Genomic DNA, 18,074 nt, shown 5'->3' on the forward strand with positions numbered 1-18,074 from the left:
CTAGAAGAAATTTTTAGGGAAAATTTGAAATAGGTCTAATTTTATAGACTACCTTTTAAAATAGGTTCAATTTTTAGTGATTTTTTACTTTTGAAATAAGTCTAATTTTTAGTTACTTTGAATCCATTTAAAAAAAACTTCAAATTTTTAGGTACAATAGAAATACAAATAGTATATCACGTGTTTTAATAGAAATGATAAAAATTTTTATTTTTTTAACTTGATAACTTTTTAATACAAGTATTTCACCATTTGAATAATAACACGTCTGTGTACCGGTGCTACTAAAAAATATTTTTCCCGGTTAGATCGCACTTTCCCCATAATACACTAACCACACTAACACACCCACACCTAGAGAGAGAGAGAGAGAGAGAGAGAAGAGAGAGATGTCAAGGCGATCTGCTACCTGTTTGAGGTGCTGTTTGGTGGTGTTTGCGGTAGTGTCTGCATTGGGGGTTTGCGGGCCGGCCTTGTATTGGCGGTTCAAGAAGACCGTAAAGTTGGGGGATTCTAAGATCTCTTGCCCTTCTTGCAACTGCGATTGCCCTCCTCCTTTGTCTCTCCTCAAGATTGCTCCTGGTAATCCTCTCTCTCTCTCTAAAATATGGGTTTTTGGTTGTTTTGGATCCGATTTCTTATGTTTTTGTTTTGGGTTCTTCTGAAAGTATGGATTTTTATTGATTGGAATGAAATTAATGCTTACCCATGTCATCAATTTGGGGTTTTGATCTTTATTTTTGCTAATTTTGAATTTGGAGCTGCTAATGTATTGGATTATGTGTGACAAATGGAACCCAATTCAGATTTAGATTTGCTTTTCCTCTTGTTCAGATTAAGCTGAACAGAGAGAAATTGCTATTACAATTCAGGTTTAGATTTAATTTTCCACTTAATTGTGTCTGATTTTAAGCTGAACAGAGTGAAATTGGAATTTCCCTGATGATAGATTTGTGGCATTGAACCCAGTTCATGGTTTTGAATCATAATTCGATTGAGTTTCAAGTAAAGTTGAGATCTTGGCCATTGTAGCTTTGATTTGCTATATACACATTGTGCAAACTATGGTTCTTGAAATGTAGATACAGCATCTACCTGCATATCATATATGAACTGTTTAAAATTACCGAGGGCTGTATGAAGTCTTTCTGATCTGAGGTTATGGATCCGCGATGTGCTCCTTTTTTGGAAACATAACATTGCACTAGTTCTGCACTCAGGTTTAGTTAACCATGTTTGTGATTTTAATCCATGGGTTCCTGGAAATCTTGTTTGATCATACAACGACTGTTGAATATTCTTAGTGTGCAGTTACTCGAACTGGGTCGAACTGAGGGAAGAGGGGGTGCGGGTGGTTGTTTTAACTATCTTGTCATAAGTGGTTGTTCACATATTTGATGGATTGTTTTACTACCCGTAGAAGAACTAGAGCTACAACAATTTAGGGCTTTTAATTTAGATTGAGCATTTGTCGTGGTATTTTAATGGAGTCTTGATTTGTGCATATTGAGACTTCGCTTTTGATTTCCCTATCTTCTTCAAAACTAATGTAATCTGGGAGTTTATTTTCATCTGTATAATGACAAAGGTCATGTTTTTGGTTTTTGTTCCTTTGCAGGATTGGCCAATCTCACAGTCACAGGTTAGAATGCCTCCTACCATTCAACGTCTTGCGTTATTTCTTTTTCTGCATTCCTGGTATGTCTTGTGATCTATATATACGGGTACATGGATGTAATGAGTATTTTGTTGACGAACAGATTGTGGAAGTAATGACCCAGATCTGAAGCAGGAGATGGAGAAGCAGTTCGTGGACCTTTTGACAGAGGAATTGAAGCTGCAAGAGGCTGTTGCCGCAGAGCACACCCGTCACATGAACATCACATTTGCTGAAGCAAAGAGGGTGGCTTCTCAGTACCAGAAGGAAGCAGAAAAGTGCAATGCTGCAACAGAAACATGCGAGGAGGCGAGGGAGCGCGCTGAGGCATTGCTCATCAAGGAGAGAAGGGTGACTTTCTTGTGGGAAAGACGAGCCCGTCAAATGGGTTGGGATAGTTTGTAAACTTCGATTTCAAGTTCTCGTTCGGTTTAACTACTGATTCGTCTCTCTTCGCAATATTTATACATACAAAACCATGCAAATTGCATGGTCTGTTTCTTCCCCTGTTACAGCATAATTGCTCTCTCGCTCTCTTGCAATTGTAGTTGTACTTGTACTGCCCACAAATGGCATAGTTACCAGATTTTTAACCTATGAACAAAATGTTATGGATCCCTTGGCCCATTTTACTGCTAGTAAATTAATTTATGCCACGGTAGAAGTGTGATTGAAAATATTTATATCTACATGTAATACTTACATATAATGGGCGCGATAGAATTCGAGGACATATGCTTTTGATACACGTTTCTGTGGAGTTCACTTTACAATGTATTTCAATGATACAACCATCTATTTTTTGTCTTACATCAAAGATTATGTCAATCAAAAATCACTCAAATTAAAACCATATGACCGTTGGATAAATGCATATTTCTTTGTAGAACCGTATTTGTCAATTTTTTTCACTATACTATAAATGAATGTCTTAGAGCTCGTTTGGATGTGTTTTGAAAATGATTGAAAGCGCATTTGGTGAAAATCTTTTCGGGAACAATCCTTAGTAAAAATGTTAACAAATCTTGGAAAAACACTTAAAGTGCTTCATGGAAGAAGCACTTAACTGGTGCTTCTTGTAGAAAGCACTTAAAGTGCTTTTGGAACCCAATAACATTTTCTCTAAAAGCACTTTCAATCATTTTAAAAGCACATCCAAATGAGCCTTTAATGATTTTGGATACGTTTAATACAAAGATGATCCGTAAATGATATTCTAAATACAAACGATTTGATTGTTAAAATATATTACAAAGTGAATATTACAAATGGGTGTAAAAAAAAAAAAGATGTGTCCTCAGATCTTAATTCATATATATATATATTTATTTATATTATATATATCAACTGTATTTTCTATTAATTTATTGCTTGCACATGTTAGCATCACGTGTTATGATTACTAAAGACACACAAATCATGGATTGTCGACAGCGTCATCTTTAATTCTCACTAAAGCATAAAATTCTTGATATTAATCTTACACATATCTTATCTAGTATGAGAGTTGTTCTATTAGAAGAACCTTATTCTACTTAATTTTTTTAAACCTGATTATATTAGATCTCACACCATCCAAATGAGGTCAAAATATTAAATATAATATGAGAAATGTTAATGGAACTTTTTAAAAAATGAGATTCTTCATAAATTCTCTGTCGCTTTATAGTTTAACATCAATTTTCGTACCATTTTATAAATATTGTGTTAAAAATATAAAGTGAAAGAATCCATAAGTCTCACTTTTAAGAAAGCTATTTGCATTCATCTCATATTTTTATCATAAAACATATCATTTAGTTTATAATTTGATATAAAAATTTAGTTTTCGAATAATTATATTTTCTTGAGTAATAAAAGAAGGAAACGAATACAATTACAACTTATAAAAATGGTCATTTCTGTCGGCGGATGTGATAAGCCATTGACTTCCTTACACACTTACGCACAAATATAATATTACCAAATTCAAAAGTTGCACCGAAAGACGCGGTTCGGACTTTCAACATTCATGTACTCACAGCCAGAGCAGAGAGAGAGAGAGAGAGAGAGAGGGAGCAAGCAGAGGAGAGAGACGGCACCGTCAATCCCAGCTGTGAGCCTCTGACGTTGAATTATATACACAAAAGTATTATAACACGCAAGAACCCAATAATATACTGTGTTTCGGATCAAATATAATATAAAAAAATCGATATAGATCCACCAAAAACTCAACAAAAAGATCTATCCAAGCAAATACCCAGATCACAAAAGAACGCAGAAGCAACTTTTTTGTCTTTGGGATCTCAAAAGCTGGAAACTTTGCGGTTCCGTTCGTTGTTTTGGAGTTAAATTTGTTGTGTGTTCTGTTAAGTTTCTTAAGTTTGGGAAGTGCTTTTGGCAGCGGGGATATTTGGATAAGTTTCTGAAAATGGAAGGTTCGGGGAGTACGAGGGTGGAGAAGAGAGCGTATGAATTGGATGCCGATGCAGATGGTCATCCCCCCGAGCCGAAGAAGCAAAGATTGCCCACTTTGGCAAGGTATTTATTCTTTATTTCCTTTTTTTTTTTTTACTTGATTTTATGCTTTATTATTTTTTATTTTGTTAATAGGTGCTAATTTGGTTGTTTAAAGGGTTTAATCTTCTGGAATAGTGTTGGTTTTTGGGTTAATCGATTAATCCTATTGAGCTTAGCGAATTTGTAAGTGAGAGGTCCGAGGTTCATGACGAGTTCGATGTGACCTGGCTCAAATCTCCGACTCCCAATGTCTTTGTGTCAAAATACTCTGAAAGTAATATGAAGATCGTAAACTGTTGACTAATGCAGTCATATGTAATAAGCGATGAATGTAGTTTTGTGCCATTGAAACTGCAGTCATATGTAATAAGTCGATGAATGTAGTTTTGTGCTATTGAAGCTGATAATCTGTTCACCTGACTAGCTTCGGTCTAGCGGTATTTCTCTAAAGAAACAAGTTCAAACTAGTGCTCAGTAATAGCAGTTGTTTCAAACTTCGAACTTTCGTGTTAAGTCTAACTTCACAACATCAAGAATTTGATTAAAAGTTGTAAATTCATGTCCTCATATTGAATTATCTAGTGATTTTTGTGTTCCTGTGGCTGAAAGTTTCCTGGTATTTCATCCAAAATTGTAGTTAAGTATGTTAAGTGCGATCGAGTCTATAAGTTTAATCTTATCGTTGAATGATCAGTATGCAAGTATTCGATATTCTTTTTTCGAAATGTTATTGTTTATACAGTTGAATGCTATATGCAGTGTAATTGTGGAATCTTTGAAGGTAGATAGCTTGCAAAGACTTTGCTCATCTTTGGAGCCTCTTCTCCGCCGAATTGTGAGTCGGATTGTTACTCTTTGCATCTTAGAATTTGAGTCAAGTGTTGGAAAAACCCGTGCTGCTGCTGCATAGTATTTCCCGGGCTGCATTTTGCTCGAAACATGTATTGTTTGCAGCAAGATCTCATCCTTTTGATCATTCTGAACTTTCTTTGAGTAACAGGTTAGTGAAGAAGTGGAGCGTGCTTTGACAAAGTTAGACCATGCTGAACTGGCTGGAAGGTTTGTTCCAACTAGTATTTAGATGTTTCCGACTCTCCTTGTTCCTTTCGAGTCCTAAACTATGCTTTCTTCTTCGTATTTTCATCAGTTATTGTGTTTTTGTCTTTATTTTCTTCGAACTGTGTATTTGGTTGAGGTTGGGGTGGGAAGCCCATATCAGTGAATTTATTGTTTGCATTTTCGGAAATACTGCAGGTCTCCACCACCGAGAATACAGGGTCCAGAAGGAAAAACCCTGCAACTACAATTTAAAACAAGAATGCCACCTCACCTATTCACAGGTGCAAAGGTTGAAGGAGAGCAAGGAGCAGCGATTCATGTTGTCTTGGTCGACCTCAGCACAGGCAGTGTTATGCAAACAGGACCCGAATCTGCTGCAAAACTGAATGTTGGGGTGCTGGAAGGCGACTTCAATGAGGAATCTGAGGATAATTGGACGAAAGAACACTTTGAAAACCATGAAGTAAAGGAACGTGAGGGGAAAAGGCCTCTTCTGACAGGGGATCTACAGGTTGTTCTCAAGGAAGGGGTAGGTACTCTTGGAGATCTTACCTTCACCGACAATTCTAGCTGGACGAGGAGCAGGAAATTCAGGCTCGGTGTTAAGATTTCCCCTGGATATTGTGAAGGAATTCGTATTTGTGAGGCCAAAACGGATGCCTTTTCTGTTAAGGATCACAGGGGAGAATGTGAGTTGTCTGAAACGTGCTATTTTACCCTTCACTTAATATGCATCACACTTTAGGCTTTAGGAAAATTTTGGTATAAAAAGGTCACTTCACCCTCGATTTCCCTTTTCGACAAGATAGCTGCAAAGCTTATCTAAATCAAGTTTCTGTTTCTATAATTTTAAGTGTACAAGAAACACTACCCACCGGCTTTGCACGATGAAGTTTGGAGATTGGATAGGATAGCAAAGGATGGAGCTCTGCACAAAAAACTGATGAAGGCTGAGATCATAACCGTTGAAGACTTCCTTCGCCTTCTTGTCAAGGACCCGCAGAAACTAAGAAGTGTAAGTATCCCTTGCATTTGTTTCTGAACATCATTTTCTCTTTCTTTTTTGGGTATTCTTATTTCTGTATTTCGGAATATAGATGCTTGGGAGCGGGATGTCCAACAGGATGTGGGAAAACACAGTGGAGCATGCCAAAACTTGTGTCTTGGGTGGAAAGCTCTATGTTTACTACACTGATCAGGCTCATGGCACGGGTGTTGTTTTCAATCACATTTACGAGCTCAGGGGACTTATCGCCGATGGGCAATTTCTTCCCTTGGAGTCACTCACCCACACTCAAAAGGTCAGATGATTTTTATTATTTAGAAACATTATGATAATTTTGCCTCTTTCAACTCGGCTCACTCAATTGGAGCCCTATATGCAGGTTTCAGTGGATTCTCTGGTTAAGAGAGCGTACGATAATTGGCAACAAGTCATAGAATATGACGGCAAAGTCTTACATGCTCTCGCCGGAAATAAAAAGGTCACGAGAGCCTCACCTGCACCCGTGGCTGACTACAACAACTATGCTATAATGGATCACCATTCTGCATCTACTCAGAATAGCCAGCAGCAGTACCCCCCTCAATTCAGCCAACAGTTCCAACCCGAAAATAACCACCCATCCGTCTCTCAGTTCATTGAATTTCCATTTGTGAGGTCCAACCAAACAGCGTTGATCAAATTTAATAACCCAGAACCAGCAGCATTGCCTAGCAGCACGGGTTACATGCCATCTGTTGGCGGTTCAGATTTTTCAGGAGATTGGACACGGCCAAACTACGGGAATGGATTGGACGATTTTGTTGCTGATGAAATCCGGATCAGGAGTTCAGAGATGTTGGAGAGTGATGACATGCAAAGACTGCTCAAGACGTTTAGTATGGGAGCCGGCGTAGGAGCAGGAGGAACTGGTTTTGGTGCTTCTGATGAGTCTTGTTACAATTACAGTGTACAATACGAGCCTCAGATAGGCCAGCCGTTCAGGAAGGAACACGCGAAGAGCTCAGGGAAGGCTGTTGTCGGGTGGCTTAAGCTCAAAGCGGCTTTAAGGTGGGGGATTTTTATTAGGAAGAGAGCTGCAGAAAGGAGAGCTCAGCTTACAGAGCTAGACTAATTCAAATGCTAGGGTGATTGTTTAATTCCGTTTGCTTTGCAGAGACGAGACCACGAAAAAGGGAACGAAAATTAGGAATTTAATCATGTATTGAAATATTTCAGCGTTCTTTTATCCTTGTGTATCCAGAATTTGTTTGATGCTGTATGAGGCATGAAACACCCGGCATATATCATAATTTTCGTGACAGCGTTTTGTGGAGAAAACTTGGATGTAACCAGGAATATATGTCATAACCGTGTTTGACTCATCACGTGACTTGTAAAATAGGGTGACGATGTATATTCCCAGTTACAAAAAGGTCCTGCGTTACGTGATCAGGTTGGACCAGCCTGCGAGGAGGCAGTCATACTGTTCCAGCCTGCTACTGCAAGTACTTGACGACTGACTGAATGAATGGATTAAAACGACTTGTAGCTCAGTTGATTAAGACTTTTTCTTTCACATGAGTTCTCAGAACTCCCTCCCCCAGTATCGCTCGTATAAAAAATTATATTTGTTGGGCCAAGAAAGTAAATCAAAGCATAGCAACCCATGTAAGTTCTCTTCTGAAAAGGTCAGTTCTATAAATATTATACATGAAATCCAGATACAAGGGAAAGCAAACCAACCTCTTGAATTTTAGATGCAAGTTCATTTTCTATCTCGAAAAATCGTCATTTGACTCTGAACTTGATCTGGATCAAACACTCTACATATGACTCCTAATTCGATCCCTTCGCCTACCAAGAAAACTACCGAGCTGAATGCATAGCTAACCTTGTCTGCCAAACACTGGGTAGTCAGTCCATCATGTAAGCAATCACAGCTATTCACGGAGACCGGGGGCTCACAGTGCAGTGGAACTATCTGTTTCCATTTTCTACTTCTCAAATCATGTACTATAAAAACCAGCTACTTCTTTCTAAATCTCAAGCACTTATTGTGTTTTACTTCTGTGATGCTTCCATCAGAAGTGAGTTGTTTCTTCGCCTTTTGTGGTTTTGTGAGCGCGAGTTTCTCCATTGCGTTTATGAACTTGCGCAAGTGCTTTATGTACTCCGGAAATGTTTCGAGGTTGCAGTGGCCTCCACCCTTCACCCATAATGGATCATACTTTTCCTTGGATAGTTCCCACAAACGCTTTCCGTGGGACAAGTCAACAATTTCATCCTCCGTTCCCTGCAAATAGTAGCGTATCAATGAATCAAATTAGACGCACCCATTAATATGAGAACAATCGGACTGAATCAAACCAGAAGTGTCACAAATGCTTCAATTACATATTTACAAAATTCAGAATCTTGCCGTAATTTCTGAAGTTAAACATTTTTGTCGGAAGTTCAACCCAATAGAGGTGTCTAAGAGTAATTCTTCCTTTCGTCAGTTGCTTCTTGACGTTGATATGAAATCCTCTTTCTCTTCTGATAATATGATTACCATTTTTTCACTTGTTATGACAATTTCTCTTCTCAATTTAGCTGATAACAAACGAGGTTTTTAACGTTGAGCTGTAATTTAATGTTCTTCATTCTTAAGTTACGACTTTTTGATGGTTTTCATCAGACAAGATATACTACACAAGGGCGGGAAGATTAACGACATTAGAACCACAGCACAAACTCTTTGAATTCTAAAGAATGATACTCAAACAAAATAGTTTTAAATGAATGAAGGAAATAGGTACTTACATGAATAACTAAAACCGGACAGCTGACATGCCGTATTTTGTCTATATTCTGAAAACATTGCACAGGGCTTGTCAATACAAATTCAAGTAACCGAGCCTTGCAGCAGAATTAAGCAATTCAAAGAAGACAAGTCGAACTTACTTTGAAAATGTCGAACCAAAATGTCAACTTGACAGGATACAAGACTCGTATGCCTGAAAGGATGGCACTGTGAAGAACAACGGCTCTGAGTTTTTTCAAGCGAGAAGCCAAGTGCAGTGTTGGTCCGCTTCCAACAGATTGGCCATACACTATCAAATCCTCTTGTCTAATTTCATAGTCGCTCTTTAAACAATTGTACACGGCTTCTATGTCATAGTATGTGTTGAACTCAGATGGCTAAACAATCACCAACATTAACACATTTCAGTCGTAGATTTTAGCTATGATGGTCAATAGATCGATATAATTCTGCACTAACGACTATAAACGCAAACTAACTCCATCGATAGTCAATACTTACCTTACCGGTGGATGCTCCATATCCCGAATAGTCATAACTGCGACAAAGAAAACTATGTTAAGTAAATCCGGGAAGGCCTTCACATCACTGAAACACAGTAAATTAGAAAAAAAATTACAGCATATCATCTGCATTTTACATTCAAAGTACATTAATGAACTCTCAAGTGCTTAACAAATGGCGGCCGAGGAATTTCTATGACGAGGATCGCTCTCATCCTACGCATCCATTCCATACCAACCCCGCCAAAAAGCGTTAAAATAAGAAAGCTACACGATCAATCAAACAGTTTTAGCTTATACTGTTGTTTACCGGAACAATCAAATGTTGAAATTTCAAAGAATATAAAGACCAACAACGTTAGACCAACAAAATATAAAGAAAAATTAGCATGCGTATTGGCCGCCGTTGTTTACTGGAACAATCAAACGTTGAAATTTCAAAGAATACTAGCATGAACAGATAATCTTGTCAAAGAAACAAACGAAACGTATCAAACGTGGAAGCAGAGGAGCATCCATATTTGAAAAATCAAACACCAAATTCAGAAAATTTATTTCAAATAAGGCAGAAAACAATCAATAAAACGGAAAAAAAAAAAGAAACCAATACCAAAATAAAATTAAAAAGCTGAATAGGTGTTCCATGAACATTTCTCAAAGCAAAAAACAGAAACAAACCACAGAGAGAAAAATAAAGGAGCAAAAAAAATACCATTTGATGTTTATTAATTTAAAAAACAAAGCCAATCCATCAATCAAAATCCAGAACAGAATCCAAAACAAGCAAAAAACAAAGCGATTTGAAACTCAAGCAGTTAAGAGCGTTTATCTTTTTCACCTTCAGAGTTCTTTAGTTCGAATCCCGTATCTTAATACCTCTTCTATCATGAAATAAAATAAAATAAAAAAAAGGGGGAGAATTTAAATGCAAGAATACCTCATAATATTGACACGCAGGTGAGCCCTGAGCTCAATGAAGAGCTCGTGCATCTGCCCCAAGTCCGCCGCATTCCCATGCGAGTATAGCAGCGTGAACCGCGCGAACGGATGCCGCCAAAACGTCGCCACGATCTTGTTCCCGCCCTTCGTTTCCAACAAATGCACCTCCATGTTCTTGTCCGCCGTCACGCCGGAAAACACCAGCTTCCCGCCCTCGTCCTTGTACACGTCGTACGTCGGCGGGTCCGGCGGGAAAAACGCAAACTTGGCCGCCACGCCCGCCGTCACGTTGCCCATTAACGCAGACCCAGCTGCAGACAAATCGAGTTCTACCAATCCTTGCTGTCCTTGTTCATCGTGAGAAAATTAAAACTCCAATAAATAGAAGAAAAAAAAAATTAAATCTTTATTATATGTTCTTCTTTTTCTCTGTTTTTTAGAAAAAAAGAAGGGAAAAAAAATTAAAGATTTAATTTTTTAAGGGTGGGGGGTTTTGGATTGCGTGAATTTTTTTTACTGGGGATGATGGAAAAGCAGAAAAAAAACCAGGTGGGAGGTGGCGTCAGATGAAATTAAAGGCGAAAGGTTGTGGTGGCAGAAAATAGATCCGATCTTGGCGGGTGAGCTGGAAATTACGGATTGCTGCTGGAGGAGAGGGGGAGAAACAAATTCAGAAGCTGAAAAAACAGAAATCTTACGTTAAAATTATGACAACATTGTTCATTGTCTTTTGTTTTTGTGTAATAATAAGGATGCCTTTTTTGTTGTTGTTGTAAACAACAAGAGTAGGTTGATGACAATGCAGACTTGGTATATTTATATCAGTTGACGTGACGGCCCCTTGTTTTTTTTCAAGAGTGTATCGTGGTGTTTGGGGAGGAAAATTTTCTGCCTCATATTCCATCTTCTTCCGTCCCCTCTTTATATCTTATCATTTTCATAAAAAAATCAAAAATCAATATAAGATGTTGACGTAGCTTAACCGTGACCGTATAAATAAAAGGGCATGAAAGGATAAAGATATTAAAATGGTAGAGAATCCTCCTCCTATTTGCTCTTCCTATCAATTGTTGGAATAAATATCTGGAAGGCGAATTTTCGTATTTATAGTTAAACTGGCCCCACAACGTTATAACATTTTATTTAAGGGTGTTGCAAGTTTGACCACATGGTGCATTTCAGTGTGCTCAAAATATGGGCACGTGTCATAAGTCGGTGTATAAACGGAGAGATATTTTGAAAATTTTGTTTGTGATTAGATTAATAATTGAGGCACTAAATTTTGCTGGCTTAAAACTGATAAAAATGGTTGAGTTCACCACTTTCAAGATATTAAATAATTGTCATTAGCAACGGTTTAATGTTTGATAGATTTGATCACTATCAAATAAGATTAAAAGACATTTAGATGTTCTCTAATAGATATGTCAAATACGATGTGGCAACTGAGTCATTTGACTTCTTATTTTCTAGTTATCTTTTTTGACAGCAAACAGTGGAGTCAAATATTTTTAATTTAATTTTTTTTAATTCATGTGTCCCATTAACAACCAATAGAATAAAAATAAAAATTAATTTTGTTTATTTTTTAATAGTTATTGTAACTCTGAGCCCAATAAAATACATATTTGACATATTTATTGGAAAAGAAGATGATTTAGCACTTGTATTTAATTTGTCACATCAACCATCAAATATAATTTTGACATACTATTTTTAACATCTTCTTTGGAGATGCTCTAAGGAAATTCTGTCAACGGTTCTATAATGGTAACACGAGAATTAACATTAAACTATGAAGTGTCAGACTTTCTATGAAGCATCCCACTTTACATTTCTTTTATAACATAACAATACTTCAGCTGCAAAAGAAGATTGGTAATTACTAATTACTCGGACATGACCATGAAGCTACTAATTATCGCAGGGAATAGTTCAGTAAAACGAAGTGTAGTAATTACTAATTACTAATTATTGCAGGAAATAGTTCAATAATAAAAAGCAGTGGAAAGCAATAGGTTGAACATGAAGCTATATATAATAAAATATATCATCTTAAACAGTTTTAAACCCTGCAGTATCGCGGGTAAAATTTACTAGTTACTATTTTATAACCAAAAGGGGAAGGAAGCAGTAAATGAAAAAGGGCAAAGAAGTGGATGGACAGATGGACAGATGGACGGACGAGATTCAGTCAAAGACCATGGGAGGATCTTGGAAGAAAGGGAGAAGAGCGGCAGAGACGTCAGAGTCAGACATTCCTCATTCTTTTGGATTTGGATTCCATCCGAATCTAAATTATGAAAATTCTAAGAATCTTTACATTTTAATCATTCATCTTACATTATACGGTTAAAAATTATTTTATTTTTTTATTTAAATTAAAAAAAAAAAAACCTAACAAAAACTGATCACACGATACACGATGTACAATGAATAACTAAAATGTTAAGATTTGTAGAATTCTCACAATCCGGAGGATACTCTTCTTTTGCTTTTGCTTAAACCAATGTTTTACCAAAAGACGACACTTGGTTTGCCTGCCAATGACTTTCCTCCTTCAGTCAGCGCTTTGACCAAAACTACCTACATAACCCCCAATTTTGATAACTCGAAAAAAATAAAAAAATAAGATAAAATCAACAAAGGGCCCTTTTTGATAAAACTTATTGAGAAAGGTTTAGTTCTTCAAGATTTAGGAGTTTCACTTTAATTCACTTAATGGTCCGGACTGTTCATACTATAAATTATTTTGAAATTTTTATGAAAAAGAATTAAAATTAAGGGTGTTTCGTCAATCAATTGTAGTAAATAAATAAACGGTTCATAATTCATTTATTATATCCTTCGATGACAAAAATGTTTTCATATGTAACAGACTTTTTGCAGAAATAATCTCTATATAATGATTTATGATATAAACGATTTTGACAATAAGTATGAACTTACATGAATCAGCTACGTAGAGAAGCCAAGTTAATTCCAAACTTATTAGTTCAAAAATCCAAATCATCTAGTTTTCATTAAGGAATTATGATAAAAAGCTAAACAAAGTGATGTTTGCATAATTATTTATATAAAAGGTAGCATATGTCACATCTGTCATTTTATTATGCAAAAAAACAAATAGAGTGCAGATCCTTGTCGGGTTCTTTTTGTGAGGATTTCAAGGATCCTTAAATAACATTCGTTCATCGTACATCGTGCATTCATAAATTATTATAATTTTTTATTTAAAATTAAGTATAAATAGTATCTGATAAAAACTGACCGAATAACATGCAATTGAACGTAAAAGATAAGGATGTCATCAACAATGAAATTAATTGAGTAGGCTTTAAGACTAGAGTAGGGGACTTTTGTGCTTTAAGATGGGGACCAAATTAATGAACATGAAAAGCTCAATAGAACAAAGATGATGATATTCATCATGTGTTTGATGAAATATGTATGTTGTCACGCAATAGTATGGACTTCTTTGTTCAAATTTGGGCTGCACTCATAACTATGGAGAGATTCTTGAGTGTGCTAGAAATACGAATACAAGTAGAGGAACATTTAAAAAAAAACCTTTTTTTACTTATATAATAACATAAGATGTACCGTCATATGTTTCAGACACATTAAAACATCTACCATGATCATAATCTCAATTAAACCTCTATGATTATATATTACTGCACAAATCATGTTTCTGGCACATTAACTTTTTTTTTTGTGATTTGGACCAATAGGTGACTAGATCGACATTTCATAAGTCATTAAGGAGAGGGTAGGTATTTAGATAAGGAGATGGATTATCTACCCTTCTCTTTCCATACATTCTCCAAGTCGTTCTATTTTGTGCAGTCACGGTTAAATCACGTTAATATTTTAAATTTATTCTTTTATAAAAATAATAAGCTAAAAAATAAATTTTAACGTGTCTTAACCGTTACCGTATAAAACAAGAGGACATGAAGAGGATATAGGGAGGAAAGGGCAGACGATCCATCTCCTTTAGATAATTCTGTGCACTAACCAAGTAAAAGAATTGAGTCAAAAAGGCCATAGACTTCCTTGGAATCTGTGGGGGAAACAAAAGGAAAGAAAAAGAAGAGAGATGCTGAGTTAACTCGCACAAAAGTGAGTCTATCCGTACTCTCGGACACATCAAATTTTTGTACTTTTATGAGTATATGCGTCTCTACCACTCATGTTTTTGTATAATTTTTGTGTCAATATTATAATATTATGTTTAAAATACAAGAGAGAGAGTTTAAGAAGAGTTCTACTTTGAGAGTCTTCTTAACATTTCTCGAAAAACAAGGTTGACATAATTGCAAAAGTGATGCAAACGTAAATTAAGCCTGTTGGCTGGAACAGAGTACTCAAAACCTTCTTGTACATGGAGTTTAAATATCGTCGAAAAGATCATCACTCAAGCAAATAGATTATTTGGTTAAATAAGAGTTCATGGAAATGAAAGAAAAGAGTTTCATCTTCCTCATACAAACATGATTTGTTTTGGAAACCCTAATAGCATATACATTCAACAGGTTAAACAACTATGTTCCCTTTGCATAGGAGTCGATATCTCATAACACAATCGTGGATACATACAATATGGCTCAACTAACATCCAATTTCGGAGAATTCTAACCGCCACTTTTGAACAAAATGTGCTCCTCTTCCAATGTGATCCTATCGCCGGCAACTGAAACCCAACTTTCAACGATTTTATCAACTGTTCCGTCCAAGATCTCCACTAAAGTGAAGGCGCGCACAGTACCACAGGACTCCGGTGTTCCTTGCTCAACGTTCAGTCTCTTAACTCTAGGAACAATAGCACCATTGAGGTATATAGTGTTGTCGTCTCCAACCACAATCATTTTCCGAAGACCATTTCCATGCGCTAGCTCTTTATGCATGTGACCAAACACCACCAGTGGAGCACAGATTGTTGCAGTCTCTTTTAAGAGGGACAGGGCTTGTGCAAGATCTGTACCGAAAAAACGAAGTGTTTATGTTAGTACATCTTAAGTTAGATCAACTTGCTTCTTTTCCATGACCAGCCTCTTAGATTCATCAGGACACAAGCAACACGCAGCAACCCAAAAGGCTGAGTAGGAGAGTGACATTGATTCAACGGGTAACACTAAGTTTAAAAGGATAACAAAAAGCCATTTCAGTGCTTCAGTGAAGAGGTTCGAATGGTTATTACCTGGGTCACCATGATCCCCAGCTCCAAACACCCAATCTTTTCCACATATGTCATCCACGTTAGACCCAAGACCTACACAAGGAGCGAATCAGAAATCTGCGTTCAAATGAAGCAGCTAGTTTGGCTCAAAATGCCTGATTATTATTTGTTTCAGCAGACTGATAAACCTGTGGGTCCATTATGTGCAAGAAATATGATCAAATGATCCTCAGGAGCACCCAAAGTTGCTTCGCATATTCTCTTCGCACTTCCTTCCATGTCTTGGACCCCATACCTAAGAGGCAGTTGTTTCAGCACATTCAGTCAGTATTTAAGCTACCATTGTGGAAAACACTTTCTCAAAAGAATTTGCATGATAAATGTGATTCATGCATAGTTTTATAAAAAGGGGGTACACATTCTTGGATGCTACTTTGTATCGGGGCCAACTATTTTTTATTTTTGAATAAGAAAGCAAACAAATTGATAAAATTTTAGTTTCGTGTTTCATCAAGAGCTGCTAGAAACATTACACACCTTGCAGACAGAAGCTTTTGTCGAAAAAACTCATTTCCCCCACAAGAAAAAGGTCGCCCACCAACAACGCTCAGCTTCACAGCAGGATAGTCCAAACGCCGATAACCCACATGCTCCTCACCGAGACTGAATATTACAAGTATTTATGTAAGAATGACACTAGAACAGCAAATATATCATATTTCAATGGAACGTTAAGTAATAATTGGTACACCAAAATGCAATAGATATGGCAATTTCAGCATCTTTGACAATCAACAAGATAAGACAAACTCACCATTCTAGCTGAAGTTGAACGCTGTCTTTTTTCCTGATATTAGAAATTATTAAATTAACCAGATTACCATGGACTAACCGCATTGATAGTTACATATTGAACTGGATACTATGCAGCGTTTCTAACGAAGCCTTCACTTTAAACATCTGGAAGTACTTAAGAAAAATACAAATAGAAACGAAACAACTTACTTCCCAGAAAAATGTGTTGTATGCCAGGCATCAATGCATCATGGTTTCCTACAATAATTTCTTTAGCAATATCGAGAAAAACAACTTACTTCCGAGAAAACTGTGTTGTATGCCAGGCGTCATGGTTTCCTAAAATAATTGCTTTAGCAAGATCGAGATCTGCAACGCTCTTAACGAGTTCAACATTCTCTTCACCAAAATCACCTGAACAAAATGGAGGAGGAAGGAAAGGCCAAAAATACACAAAAGGAAGGTAAACTATCGATTTCACAAAACAAATAAAACTCAACGGCCTCGTTAGTGCGGAGCCACAACATAAATTCAGATCACACATAGCTCTAAGTCTCTAAAATTTTTTGAGCTATATTCTGAGAACGAACTTATCTTAAAATTTACAGCAATTAGGGACATGCCATGAATTTACCAAACATCCAAAGTTACTAGTTACTTTGACCAGCAGTCGGGAGGCACCGAAAAACATACGGTACATGAAATAGTCAGGGAGAATGGAACCTGCCTGTAAAAAGAACCAAATCCGGCTGCATTGCAATATTAAGTTACAAACTTTTATTAGATTTCTTTGCAGGACATACACAAAAGTTGGAAGATTTAAAAAGAAAAAGCATTTGGACAAAAGGGTTTTTGCTAATTAACTCAAATTTTACCACATAATCCCAAATAATCAAAGATTTTAACTTGTTCTTTTAAGTTAAAAGAAAATAGTGAAGAGGGGGAAAATGTAAATACCTGCAGCAGTTGAAGTGCTTTCCTATCTTCTTCTAGATTCCATTGATCATGCTTCACAAACCCAAGACAAAAAATTTGAAATTTAGAGGAGAAAGGTACGAAATTTAATTTAATCAACCGGTCACGGTTTCGGAAATTCACAGAGAGGGACTTACGACGTCACCGACAACGGCTATACGAGCTGAGCTCCGAGCTACGGAGGAAGCCATGGAAGAGCGCTCGCCGATGTGGTCGGAACGAGGGTGGGGGGAGGCGAACCGGAGATGAAACACGGGGTTGGTGACTTACTCTAGTCACTCTTATCAGTCTATCTCACTCGCGCGCGCTGCTCTACTGGTTGGTGAAGAGCCAACGACGTTAACGTGGCATCAGGTGTGGTTTTTCCCACCGTTGGATTTAATTGTGGGTCCTACCGATTTGGAGCATGGATCGCCCGTCTTCCCATTGAAAAAAAAATTCCAGTGTGTCGAGATTATGGTATGGTCAGATAATGTTATCAGAACAATATCGAAACCAAGTCCACTTTCATTTGACGAGCCATCAACGATACTCAAAACGTCATAATTCAATTGATTGAAATTTTTTAATTAAAATTTTAACTAATTATATTATTACATTTGATGTACCGAATAATCTAACAACTCCTCCCCTCGTTGTAATGCTTTTTTTTTTTTTTTAACTCAGCTTTTCTT

General features: G+C 36.9%; 4 protein-coding genes across 5 annotated transcripts; 2 read left to right on the forward strand and 2 right to left on the reverse strand.

The window, feature by feature from the left end:
• Nucleotides 1-325: 325 nt before the first annotated feature.
• LOC137748221 (uncharacterized) lies at nt 326-2,272 on the forward strand. The gene is made up of 3 exons (XM_068488333.1): nt 326-582; nt 1,619-1,642; nt 1,761-2,272. Exons 1-3 carry the CDS (start codon nt 390-392, stop codon nt 2,060-2,062), a joined length of 519 nt encoding a protein of 172 aa, XP_068344434.1. The 5' UTR covers nt 326-389; the 3' UTR covers nt 2,063-2,272.
• Nucleotides 2,273-3,676: 1,404 nt separating this feature from the next.
• Nucleotides 3,677-7,585, forward strand: LOC137747569 (calmodulin-binding protein 60 E-like). Its single transcript, XM_068487698.1, has 7 exons — nt 3,677-4,180; nt 4,919-4,994; nt 5,160-5,218; nt 5,414-5,907; nt 6,073-6,233; nt 6,316-6,519; nt 6,604-7,585. Exons 1-7 carry the CDS (start codon nt 4,071-4,073, stop codon nt 7,333-7,335), a joined length of 1,836 nt encoding a protein of 611 aa, XP_068343799.1. The 5' UTR covers nt 3,677-4,070; the 3' UTR covers nt 7,336-7,585.
• Nucleotides 7,586-7,848: 263 nt separating this feature from the next.
• On the reverse strand, nt 7,849-11,212 carry LOC137747570 (uncharacterized). Its single transcript, XM_068487699.1, has 5 exons — nt 10,447-11,212; nt 9,508-9,544; nt 9,147-9,383; nt 9,006-9,053; nt 7,849-8,496 (listed from the first exon to the last, which is right to left on the reverse strand). Exons 1-5 carry the CDS (start codon nt 10,743-10,745, stop codon nt 8,230-8,232), a joined length of 888 nt encoding a protein of 295 aa, XP_068343800.1. The 5' UTR covers nt 10,746-11,212; the 3' UTR covers nt 7,849-8,229.
• A 3,635-nt stretch (nt 11,213-14,847) lies between these two features.
• On the reverse strand, nt 14,848-17,676 carry LOC137748621 (uncharacterized). Of its 2 annotated transcripts, XM_068488788.1 has the most exons (9): nt 17,538-17,676; nt 17,383-17,433; nt 17,153-17,174; nt 16,725-16,839; nt 16,445-16,477; nt 16,168-16,293; nt 15,819-15,925; nt 15,652-15,723; nt 14,848-15,429 (listed from the first exon to the last, which is right to left on the reverse strand). In XM_068488788.1, exons 1-9 carry the CDS (start codon nt 17,589-17,591, stop codon nt 15,086-15,088), a joined length of 924 nt encoding a protein of 307 aa, XP_068344889.1. In that variant the 5' UTR covers nt 17,592-17,676; the 3' UTR covers nt 14,848-15,085. The 2 variants fall into 2 exon arrangements, with proteins under 2 accessions (XP_068344889.1, XP_068344891.1); XM_068488790.1 differs by lacking the exon at nt 16,445-16,477.
• Between the last annotated feature and the right edge of the window lie 398 nt (nt 17,677-18,074).

This window comes from Pyrus communis, chromosome 10, assembly GCF_963583255.1.
Source record: "Pyrus communis chromosome 10, drPyrComm1.1, whole genome shotgun sequence".
Classification (NCBI taxonomy): Eukaryota; Viridiplantae; Streptophyta; class Magnoliopsida; order Rosales; family Rosaceae; genus Pyrus; species Pyrus communis.

Excerpts from the sequence above, each read along its gene's own strand:
- LOC137747570 (XM_068487699.1), bottom strand. The coding sequence starts at position 10,745 with ATGGGCAACGTGACGGCGGGCGTGGCGGCCAAGTTTGCGTTTTTCCCG. Across the intron at positions 9,545-10,446 it reads CTGCGTGTCAATATTATGAG|TTATGACTATTCGGGATATG; the intron begins GTATTCTTGCAT and ends TCTTTGTCGCAG. Across the intron at positions 9,054-9,146 it reads TTTGGTTCGACATTTTCAAA|AATATAGACAAAATACGGCA; the intron begins GTAAGTTCGACT and ends CAATGTTTTCAG.
- LOC137747569 (XM_068487698.1), top strand. The coding sequence starts at position 4,071 with ATGGAAGGTTCGGGGAGTACGAGGGTGGAGAAGAGAGCGTATGAATTG. Across the intron at positions 5,908-6,072 it reads TAAGGATCACAGGGGAGAAT|TGTACAAGAAACACTACCCA; the intron begins GTGAGTTGTCTG and ends TATAATTTTAAG. Across the intron at positions 6,520-6,603 it reads CACTCACCCACACTCAAAAG|GTTTCAGTGGATTCTCTGGT; the intron begins GTCAGATGATTT and ends CCCTATATGCAG.
- LOC137748221 (XM_068488333.1), top strand. The coding sequence starts at position 390 with ATGTCAAGGCGATCTGCTACCTGTTTGAGGTGCTGTTTGGTGGTGTTT. Across the intron at positions 583-1,618 it reads TCTCCTCAAGATTGCTCCTG|GATTGGCCAATCTCACAGTC; the intron begins GTAATCCTCTCT and ends GTTCCTTTGCAG. Across the intron at positions 1,643-1,760 it reads GGCCAATCTCACAGTCACAG|ATTGTGGAAGTAATGACCCA; the intron begins GTTAGAATGCCT and ends GTTGACGAACAG.
- LOC137748621 (XM_068488788.1), bottom strand. The coding sequence starts at position 17,591 with ATGGCTTCCTCCGTAGCTCGGAGCTCAGCTCGTATAGCCGTTGTCGGT. Across the intron at positions 17,434-17,537 it reads TAGCCGTTGTCGGTGACGTC|CATGATCAATGGAATCTAGA; the intron begins GTAAGTCCCTCT and ends GGGTTTGTGAAG. Across the intron at positions 15,926-16,167 it reads CAAAAGCTTCTGTCTGCAAG|GTATGGGGTCCAAGACATGG; the intron begins GTGTGTAATGTT and ends ACTGCCTCTTAG.